The 11,639-nt window shown below is 37.9% G+C and overlaps 2 protein-coding genes across 3 annotated transcripts; one reads left to right on the top strand and one right to left on the bottom strand.

The window, feature by feature from the left end:
- The first annotated feature begins 343 nt into the window (after positions 1–343).
- On the top strand, positions 344–857 carry LOC109790350 (signaling peptide TAXIMIN 1). The gene is made up of 2 exons (XM_020349483.3): positions 344–459; positions 540–857. The coding sequence occupies exons 1-2, from the start codon at positions 344–346 to the stop codon at positions 661–663; spliced, it is 240 nt and encodes a 79-aa protein (XP_020205072.1). The 3' UTR covers positions 664–857.
- Positions 858–6,757: 5,900 nt separating this feature from the next.
- Positions 6,758–11,273, bottom strand: LOC145952992 (uncharacterized). Of its 2 annotated transcripts, none has more exons than XM_083066196.1 (2): positions 10,145–11,165; positions 6,758–8,786 (listed from the first exon to the last, which is right to left on the bottom strand). In XM_083066196.1, the coding sequence occupies exon 2, from the start codon at positions 8,783–8,785 to the stop codon at positions 6,758–6,760; it is 2,028 nt and encodes a 675-aa protein (XP_082922322.1). In that variant the 5' UTR covers position 8,786; positions 10,145–11,165. The 2 variants fall into 2 exon arrangements, 1 of the variants encoding a protein (XP_082922322.1); XR_014430499.1 differs by lacking the exon at positions 6,758–8,786 and adding an exon at positions 8,794–9,239 and having other exon boundaries at positions 10,145–11,273.
- Positions 11,274–11,639: the final 366 nt, after the last annotated feature.

The raw sequence follows: 11,639 nt of genomic DNA, 5'->3' as shown, positions 1-11,639 counted from the left end.
AAAAATATAAAATAAAATAAAACTTTATCCACAAGAAGAAGAAAGTGACGTGAGCAAAGAATAGGGTTGGTTAATGATGTAGGAGGATGTGATTAACGTGGAGGTTTGGTATTAGTAATCAACCCCATTCTTTCTAGCAATGGTGGCTAACCCAGCACCTAACTACGTGTTTCTCTATGCTTATTTTATTTTGTTTTTTTAACTTTATTTATTGTGTTCTCCGTCAATGCTCTAGTTTATGTTGTATTTGGCTTCTCATAACTTAAAAGCTTCAAGATAGAAAGCAATAGAAGAACCCAGAGAAAATCAAATTAACAAAGGCATTATTAGTTAAACCTAAACCATGTGCTGCTGCTCTGAAGATTGTAAATGCAGGCCTCTTGGGTTTTTGTTGGGCCTGCCTTTTGCCTTCTTGTCTCTTCTCATCTCCCTTGTGGGTGTGGTTGTTTGGATCGTTGGGTAAGTCCCTCTTTTTTTTCTTCTAATTCAATTACCCTCTAATTTTGGTTATTTGATTCGAATTATTTATGTATGTGCAGGTTGATTTTGACATGCATATGTCCATGTTGCCTTTGCGTCACCATCATAGTTGAGTTTGCTCTAGCACTCATCAAGGCTCCAATTGTGGTTATGGAATGGTTCATCTCCAAGATTCCATGTTAAAGATATGTTTGCAATTTCAAAGAGATGGTGCTTATCAGAAATTGTAATGGATTCTTTGTTAGGTTGTGTTCTTAGTTGATTCATGCATTTGTTTAATTATGTTCAAACGAATGTGGGGAGCAAGGAATTGCTTTGCTGGTCTTGTGCTGAATTCTGATTTGAGCGATTTTCAAGATATATTTTTTTTCCTTTTATCTTTATTTTTTTCGTTAGCTAAATATTTTATATGCATCGAGACATTTGGTTCCCTTGATAATGTAACGACCCGCCTAGCCGTTTCACAACCGACAATACCACGCAGAATAAAATATGCATATATATATCAAAATAAAATATATACACCTAGGTTTAGCCTGGGGCTCAACAAGTCAATATACAAAAAACATTAGCCTAACTACACTAGGTAGCCAAAAACAACAAAAACATCCGCTCCATCTGCCAGCTGCAGACCTGCTACTATACTCCAGCCTATCCCTACTCTGCTCCCATACATAATATGATCATTGCAGTCCAATCCATATGAAAACAGACAAGGGTAAGCTAGTGAACAGAATCAACATATATATATATATATATATATATATATATATATATATATATATATATATATATATATATATATATATATATATATATATATATATATATATATATAAGAATTACAAACAGCTTCAACTTATCAGCACATCATCAAATTCAACAATGTTGACACACAACACATAACAGCATACATCTATATCTCAGCTTCACAACACACTACACATTTACAACTCACATCATTCGGAAAAATCAACATCAAACAGCTCATGCGTCGTCACGCATTTCATCTAGATTTGGTCGCTTGTAAGCGGTATAGCTCGACCTGACCCCTATACCGTAGTCGCTTTGTACACGTGTGCCTCGACCTTGCCCACACATGGAACCAACTAAGTACTTAGAGGAGAACAACACAGTGATCACTCCAAGGGACAACTTCCCAGGGAGGGTTTTCAACAAATTGGGCTCTAAGAGCACCACAGCTTACTCAATCCACACAAAGGGATGAGCAATTTTGAAAAACATCTCCTTTAGTCTTAGTGATCAACAGCTCAGCCTTATGGCCTACACAGCTCAGCCTTACGGCCTACAACAGCTCAGCCTTACAACCTACACAGCTCAGCCTTACGGCCTACAACAGCTCAACCTTACGGCCTACAATAGTTTATATTCACAACACAACTCAAAATCAACATTCAGCACAACACAACATAATAACATTAACAACTTAGACAACATAAAACTCAACTCGGCTCAACAACATTAATCAGCATAAGCATCATACAACACAACTCAACGTTACATCATTAACAGCATAAACAACATACAGTACAGCTCAACTTTTCATCATACGGCATTAACAACATTAATCAGCATAAACAACATTCGGCACGACTCAGCTTAACAGCAATAACAGCTCAAACAACATATTCAACACATAATATGACTCACCCATTACAACTCATCTATCATGCCAAATTACCCACCCAAACAACACCAATCAACCTAAGCACCTAAAACAACTTTCAACTTAACCAAATGACTAATTGTGAAATGACAACCTTCACATAAAACAGCGTATCAAGAGTTATACTACTACTACTGTAACGACCCACCTTAGGTCATCACATCAATAACCAACCAAAATAAAAGAGCATTTATAATAAAAAAAATAGAGCAAAAGCCAGCTACGCTAGAGTGTAAAAATTGTTTTCATAATAGCAAACATAAGTATATTAGTCATTCTCAGTAAAATCATACAGTCATCCAAAATATATTAACATTAACCATTAACAGAAACACCCTAGGTGCTGGTCAAGCTCTAAGCCTAGCCACTTCTCAAAGCAGCTACCCAGAAGACTCCTTGCTATCCTATGGCTTCACACCTGATCTGCTCCCCCACATAGTGAGATCATCACAGTTCCACCACATGGAAACATAAGGGTTAGCACGTATAAAACCAACCATAGTATAAATATCATTTAACAATTATTTGTTCAAACCAACATGTATTTCCAAGATAGATATAAACCAATAGCATACATATTAATTAAAGAAATCCATAACCCTAGTATACAATCCATACCATATGTATACATAATCCACATCCAAAGCAAAGTCACACCACCGTATAATCCATGATGTAACCAACACATCCAAACCAAATGTTGGCCTCAACACCTATCCAAACCAAGTGTTGATACGGTGAAACATGTCAGCAACCCATGTCTCACGCCTAACCTCTCATGGAAAGTATACAGTTGGATTACGTCGTCACGTAACCCTGGTGGGGTCACCTCATCCATCGGTATGACTCGACCCAGACCCATACCGGTAGCAAATAGATACTTAGAGGAGTACTTCAGAATCCACCTAACATCTGAAGTGGTTTACTATATAATCCTTGGAAAAATTCCAAATTGGAAATCCTCACAATGGGATTCCGAAATTCCATATTTTCTCCAAAGATTATATCCCTGATCTCACCAAGAGATCTCCCATCCATAACCTTACTCCTCTCAGTCCTATTTACTTTTCCAAACCACATACACATAACATACTTCATAATTATATATATATAAATATAATCATAACCATGCCAAATTAAATATCCAAAACAACCACCAACTTGAATAAATAACAACCATCAACTTAAATAAATAACAACCTTCATACAAACAAAATAGCATATTAAAAGTTATACTACTCCTATCATGCTCATGTATACTAGATTAAGTCTTATAAGTACTACCCTTACTTAGCATACTAGATTAATTTTATAAATGCCACCCTTACTTGGATAAACCTGAATTGAAACTCGGGCAGAAACTGAGACTATAGCACAGCTGCCTCCCCAAGGCTCCTTCCGTCTAAAACAGGGACCGGAGCTAAAATTAGGACAGAACCTCTTCCTCTGGATTTCCCTTGGTCTTCAAAGAGAAGAAGAGGGAAAGAAGAGAGTATAAGAGAAGATAATGAGAAGTGTTTCTTGGGATGGTTTGCAATGGAGAAGTGAAGGCCTATTTATAGCCTTCATGACACATTAAAATAATGGAAAATAATGAAAAAATCTTAGACAAAACGAAATGGGATGAGTTGGATGCCATATTCTTTTCCGCACCGATTTTTGACCACCGAATTTGAATTTCTAGAAGGCCGAATGTGTGAATGGTTACTTCATGAAAGTTGTAGAGGTTTCTCTTATCTTTCCATAGACACCGACTTTACATCATTTGGACAATCACAGCCCAAGTTATGCTCCAAAAACCGAGACTTGCCAATCAGCCCAGCGAGAAACAATTGTATCAAAAAAATTCCAATTTTGTCCTTCTATACGACCAAATTTGAAAATGGCTATTTCTGTAAAAGTTGTGCGTTTTTCTCTTAGATTTCTATTGAGACCAATGTTTCATCATTTGGACCACTACAACCCAAGTTATGCCCCAAAAACCGAGACTTGTCAGTCAGTCCAGCGAGAAATGATTCTTAAAAAAATTTCACAGCTATCTAATTAGATCCAACAACACACATATCTTTCTAAGCATAAATGGAGTGTGAATTATCTATATTTAAAGTAAAATATAACCACCAAATTATGACCAGATACCACATAATAATAATGACAATAATAATAATAATAGTAATAATCATGTTGGAAACTGAGATGTTACAATTCTCCCCAACAACAAAAATTTTCGTCCCCGAAAATTCACTTACTCAAAAGAGATATGGGTATTGATCCTTCATATTGTCTTCCAACTCCCAAGTGGCTTCATTAGTGTCTGCATCCCAAATAACCTTCACCAAATTGATAGATTTACCTCGCAACTTCTTAACTCTCTTGTCTGCCACTGAAACTGGTTGTTTCTCAAAAGTTAAATTCTCCTTCACTTGCACTGCCTCTGATTCCAAGACATGACTCGGATCGTGAATATACTTCCTCAGTTGTGACACATGGAATACATCATGCAGATTAGATAGAAATGGAGGTAATGCAATCTGATATGCCACTGGTCCAATCCTCTTGAGAATTTGATACGGTCCAATAAACTTAGGATTCAACTTCTTCGCTTTGATAGCTCTTCCCACACCTGTGGTAGGAGTTACCTTCAAAAATACATGTTCTCCCTCTGAAAATTCCAAAGGTTTCCTCCTCTTGTCCGCATAAGACTTTTGTCGACTCTGAGTAGCTCTCATTCTTCCCTGAATTTGTTTCACCTTTTCAGTAGTTTGCAAGATAATCTCTGGTCCCACCATCATTGATTCTCCTTCTTTATACCAACACAAAGGTGTTCGACACTTCCTCCCATACAGAGCCTCAAATGGTGCCATTTCTATACTTGCGTGAAAACTGTTATTATAAGTGAACTCAACCAAAGGCAACATCTCTTCCCAACTCCCTAGATGATCCAAAATACAAGCCCTCAACAAGTCCTCCAAAGATTGAATAGTCCTCTCAGACTGCCCATCAGTTTGTGGGTGATAAGCAGAACTGAGTCTTAACTTAGTTTCTAACGCCTGATGCAAACTCTGCCAAAATCGGGATGTAAAACGAGGATCCCTATCAGAGATGATACTAGAGGGCACACCATGTAATCTAACAATCTCCTTAATATACAATTGAGTTAACCTTTCTAAGGACCACTTTATATTCACCGGAAGAAAATGAGCACACTTAGTTAATCTATCCACGATCACCCAAATAGAATTACAATTCTTAGCAGACCTTGGTAATCCAACAACAAAATCCATGGTTATACTATCCCATTTCCATTCAGGGATCTCCATCATTTGTAACAAACCTCCTGGTTTTTGATGTTCCACTTTAGCTTTTTGACACACAATGCAAGATGCAACATACTCAGCTATCTCCCTTTTCATCCCATTCCACCAAAACATTTTCTTCAAATCTTGATACATTTTTGTCATACCTGGATGTACACTCAATTTGCTTTTATGAGCTTCCTCAAATATCAATTTCTTCAACTCCTCATCCTGTGGAATACAAATTCTACTCTTGTACCTCAAAATTCCATCTGTACCTTGTTCAAATCCTTCAGCTTTCCCAGAACTCATCAACTCCTTAACCTTGTTCAAACTCGCATCCTGAACTTGTTTTTGTTTCACCATCTCTAAGAAATCACTAGTAATGGTAGTGATACCACAACTAATGAAATTTGGGGCAACCACCACGTTAAGATTCATATCCCTGAATTTCTCTACCAACTCCATCTCTTTAACCATCATGTAAGACATATGGAGAGATTTTCTACTCAAAGCATCTGCCACCACATTTGCTTTACCTGGATGGTACATTAACTGAAAATCATAATCTTTCAAAAATTCAATCCACCTCCTTTGCCTCATATTTAACTCTTTCTGATCAAACAAATATTTCAGACTCTTATGATCACTGAACACATCAAACTTTGCCCCATAGAGATAATGCCTCCAAATCTTCAAAGCAAAAACTACCGCCGCCAACTCTAGATCATGCGTAGGATAATTCCGTTCATGAGTCTTTAACTGCCTAGATGCATAGGCCACAACCTGCCTATCTTGCATAAGAACACATCCTAAACCTTGATGAGATGCATCACAATAAACCTCAAAAGATTTATTAGGATCTGGCAAAATCAACACTGGAGACGACGTCAGCTTTTCCTTTAACTCTTGAAAACTCCTTTCACACTCCTCCGTCCATACAAAGGGATGATCCTTCCTGGTTAGCTGTGTTAAAGGCATAACTATTTTAGAAAATCCTTCTATGAATCTTCTATAATAGCCAGCCAATCCCACAAAACCTCTAACTTCAGTAACTGATTTCGGACGCTCCCACCTCAAAACTGCTTCCACCTTAGTAGGATCAACTGCGATTCCTTGTCCAGATATTACATGGCCCAAGAACTTAACTTCAGATAGCCAAAACTCACATTTTGATAATTTTGCAAATAATTGTTTCTCCTTCAATACTTGCAAAACTATCCTCAAATGTTCTCTATGTTCTTCTACAGATCTAGAGTAAACTAGAATATCATCAATGAATACTACAACAAACTTATCCAAAAAAAGGTCTGAAAATCCTATTCATATAATCCATGAAAACAGCTGGAGCATTCGTCACTCCAAAAGGCATGACAATATACTCATAATGACCATACCGAGTCCTGAAAGCAGTCTTTGGTATGTCCTCCTCCTTTACCCGTATCTGGTGATACCCAGACCTCAAATCAATCTTGGAGAAAACAGAAGCTCCTTTTAACTGATCCATCAAATCATCGATCCTTGGCAATGGGTACTTATTCTTGATTGTCAGTTTATTTAACTGCCTATAATCTACACATAACCTTATACTACCATCCTTCTTCTTTACTAATAACACGGGTGCTCCCCACGGAGAGACACTAGGTCTGATCATCTGCTTCTCCAAAAGTTCTTCAATCTGCTTTTTCAATTCTGACAACTCTGCTGGTGCCATTCTATAAGGAGAAATGGATACTGGTCCCGCCCCTGGTATAAGATCAATACTAAACTCCAACTCTCGCTTTGGTGGTAATCCAGGAATATCATCTGGAAAAACTTCTGGAAACTCTCTAACAACCTCAATACTATTCAACAATTTTTCATTCTCTACACTAATAAAGGATAGGATCATAAACCCTAGAGCTCCATCCTTCAACAACCCATCCACCTGTCTATTAGAAATAAACCTTTCCTGTTTAACAGCAGGAAAGATTAATCTCTTCTCTGAACAATCTATCAAAATCTTATTGATAGAAAGCCAGTCCATCCCTAAAATCACATCCAAATCCGATAAAGGTAAACAAAACAAGTTCACCTTATAACAACGCCCTTCTACTTCTATTGTACATCCTAAACAAACCTCAGAAGTCAAAACAGACCCTGAAGCTGGGGTAGAAACAACTAGATCCACACTCAAGGAATTCACAACTAATTTTAATCTCCTCACACATTCGTAAGAAATAAAAGAATGTGATGCACCAGAATCAAATAGAATAGAAATATCATTACCATCAATTTTGCCCTTCCCCTTTACTAGCTCAGATGATGTTTCAGCTTCAACACTTGTTAAGGCAAAAACACGTCCTGCTGCAGTAGGTCGATCCACCTTTTGGTTCTCTCTAGCTGGAGCATTTCTGATATTGCAATCTTTAGCCATGTGACCCACCTTGCCACATTTAAAACACGCATAATTCTTTGTAGGACAGTCCCTCATCATATGTGGGCCTCCACACGTATAACATCTAACAGCTCCTGTAGTAGTAGTCCCCATGGGTTTCTTATTAGCATTCCCAATCTGAAATTGGGATGGTCTCTTTTGAGATTGTTTCCCCCTTCCAGATGATCCTTCTGGTCCTTTCACCATTTTATTCCCTCCCTCAAATCTTTCAACCGTTTTTGCCTTTTCAACCAGCATTGGGAATTCCATAATTCCCATAGGAACAATGGTTTTCTTCAGCTCAAATCTTAGACCTTCACTGAACTTCCTGCATCTCCATGCTTCAGTGATAGCTTGAGAATAGTATCTAGCCAAGTGTTCAAACTTGACCACGTACTCCTGTACTGACATGTTCCCTTGTTGCAGTCTCAAAAACTCGGCTTCCTTAGCATATCTGGCGCTATCTGGAAAATATTTCTCCAGAAATACCTTTTTAAAATTCTCCCAATTCACCGCCTCCCCTCTGGCCTTCATCATAACCTGAGCACCTTTCCACCAGCAGCTAGCCTCACCCACCAACATATAAGTAGCATAAACAAGCTTCCTCTCCTCGGGGCATTGCATCACCATGAAAATTTTCTCTATTTCTTCAATCCATTGGTCAGCAACTTCTGGTCCATCAACACCTGTGAATTGAGGAGGATTCCCTTTTCTAAACTCTGACAAGCCTCTATACTCATCAGGTACGTTAGTCCTAGCTGTCTCAGCTGCAGCCCGATTGGCCTCCATCTGAGCCAACAAAGTATTCTGTTGTCCAATAGCAGCAGCAATTAACTCCATAGCTTGAGCAATTTGCCGCTCATCCATGCTTGAAGAAGAATTAGAATGATTTCCCCTACCAACCATCCTAAAAAAAATCAAGGAATTTTATGAGTTTACACTAAAACTCATAAGAAATTCCTAATCAAGATCAAGAAACTCATGAAGTTCCTTTCATTTCCACACAACGGAAATGCAACAAGACCATTTCCCACAAACCCTAAAGAGACTTGACCAGCTCTGATACCAAAATTGTAACGACCCACCTTAGGTCATCACATCAATAACCAACCAAAATAAAAGAGCATTTATAATAAAAAAAATAGAGCAAAAGCCAGCTACGCTAGAGTGTAAAAATTGTTTTCATAATAGCAAACATAAGTATATTAGTCATTCTCAGTAAAATCATACAGTCATCCAAAATATATTAACATTAACCATTAACAGAAACACCCTAGGTGCTGGTCAAGCTCTAAGCCTAGCCACTTCTCAAAGCAGCTACCCAGAAGACTCCTTGCTATCCTATGGCTTCACACCTGATCTGCTCCCCCACATAGTGAGATCATCACAGTTCCACCACATGGAAACATAAGGGTTAGCACGTATAAAACCAACCATAGTATAAATATCATTTAACAATTATTTGTTCAAACCAACATGTATTTCCAAGATAGATATAAACCAATAGCATACATATTAATTAAAGAAATCCATAACCCTAGTATACAATCCATACCATATGTATACATAATCCACATCCAAAGCAAAGTCACACCACCGTATAATCCATGATGTAACCAACACATCCAAACCAAATGTTGGCCTCAACACCTATCCAAACCAAGTGTTGATACGGTGAAACATGTCAGCAACCCATGTCTCACGCCTAACCTCTCATGGAAAGTATACAGTTGGATTACGTCGTCACGTAACCCTGGTGGGGTCACCTCATCCATCGGTATGACTCGACCCAGACCCATACCGGTAGCAAATAGATACTTAGAGGAGTACTTCAGAATCCACCTAACATCTGAAGTGGTTTACTATATAATCCTTGGAAAAATTCCAAATTGGAAATCCTCACAATGGGATTCCGAAATTCCATATTTTCTCCAAAGATTATATCCCTGATCTCACCAAGAGATCTCCCATCCATAACCTTACTCCTCTCAGTCCTATTTACTTTTCCAAACCACATACACATAACATACTTCATAATTATATATATATAAATATAATCATAACCATGCCAAATTAAATATCCAAAACAACCACCAACTTGAATAAATAACAACCATCAACTTAAATAAATAACAACCTTCATACAAACAAAATAGCATATTAAAAGTTATACTACTCCTATCATGCTCATGTATACTAGATTAAGTCTTATAAGTACTACCCTTACTTAGCATACTAGATTAATTTTATAAATGCCACCCTTACTTGGATAAACCTGAATTGAAACTCGGGCAGAAACTGAGACTATAGCACAGCTGCCTCCCCAAGGCTCCTTCCGTCTAAAACAGGGACCGGAGCTAAAATTAGGACAGAACCTCTTCCTCTGGATTTCCCTTGGTCTTCAAAGAGAAGAAGAGGGAAAGAAGAGAGTATAAGAGAAGATAATGAGAAGTGTTTCTTGGGATGGTTTGCAATGGAGAAGTGAAGGCCTATTTATAGCCTTCATGACACATTAAAATAATGGAAAATAATGAAAAAATCTTAGACAAAACGAAATGGGATGAGTTGGATGCCATATTCTTTTCCGCACCGATTTTTGACCACCGAATTTGAATTTCTAGAAGGCCGAATGTGTGAATGGTTACTTCATGAAAGTTGTAGAGGTTTCTCTTATCTTTCCATAGACACCGACTTTACATCATTTGGACAATCACAGCCCAAGTTATGCTCCAAAAACCGAGACTTGCCAATCAGCCCAGCGAGAAACAATTGTATCAAAAAAATTCCAATTTTGTCCTTCTATACGACCAAATTTGAAAATGGCTATTTCTGTAAAAGTTGTGCGTTTTTCTCTTAGATTTCTATTGAGACCAATGTTTCATCATTTGGACCACTACAACCCAAGTTATGCCCCAAAAACCGAGACTTGTCAGTCAGTCCAGCGAGAAATGATTCTTAAAAAAATTTCACAGCTATCTAATTAGATCCAACAACACACATATCTTTCTAAGCATAAATGGAGTGTGAATTATCTATATTTAAAGTAAAATATAACCACCAAATTATGACCAGATACCACATAATAATAATGACAATAATAATAATAATAGTAATAATCATGTTGGAAACTGAGATGTTACAACTACCATGCTCATCCTTATCTCATATGAAAGATAAGAAGATTTCCTACAACTCTCATGAAGACACCAAGTCCTAATTCCTTCATCTACCTTGTTAAAAATTCTAAAAACCGCAACAGCTATAACCAATGCTGCCAACTTGACTCCTCTTCACTAAAACAGCCATATTTGGAGTTCTAGACCTCCTTTTTGGGTGATTCTAGCGTCATTGGAAAGCTAACATCCAAGACTACAACTTTCATGAAGACTCAAAGACCAACATACTCATGCCCGACGTATTAAAATCACGCCCAGCGCAAACTCAACCCGAGACCTACAAAGGTCTCCGTGCCCGACACAATATCAGTAACAAAAACATAAGATTCACGTCTGATAATGCGCCCGGCGTGGTTCTCCCCACGCCCGGTGTGATTCACCCAGGGATTCCCCATTTCAAATCACGCCCGGCGCGAAGAACTACGCACAACACAATTTCAAACAATAACCCTCACCACTTCGTAAATTTCACTCAAAACCTGCAAAATCAGCCAACTCAAATACATGCAATCCATCAAATGAACTACATTTACAGCATACAACTCAAAAATCATCTCTTTTTCAACAGGCAACCATCAAACGTG

Source organism: Cajanus cajan, chromosome 1, assembly GCF_000230855.2.
Source record: "Cajanus cajan strain Asha chromosome 1, NIPB_CcT2T_4, whole genome shotgun sequence".
NCBI lineage: Eukaryota > Viridiplantae > Streptophyta > Magnoliopsida > Fabales > Fabaceae > Cajanus > Cajanus cajan.
The sequence above is the reverse complement of the archived record's forward strand: the minus strand, read 5'-3'. Positions and strand labels throughout refer to the sequence as shown.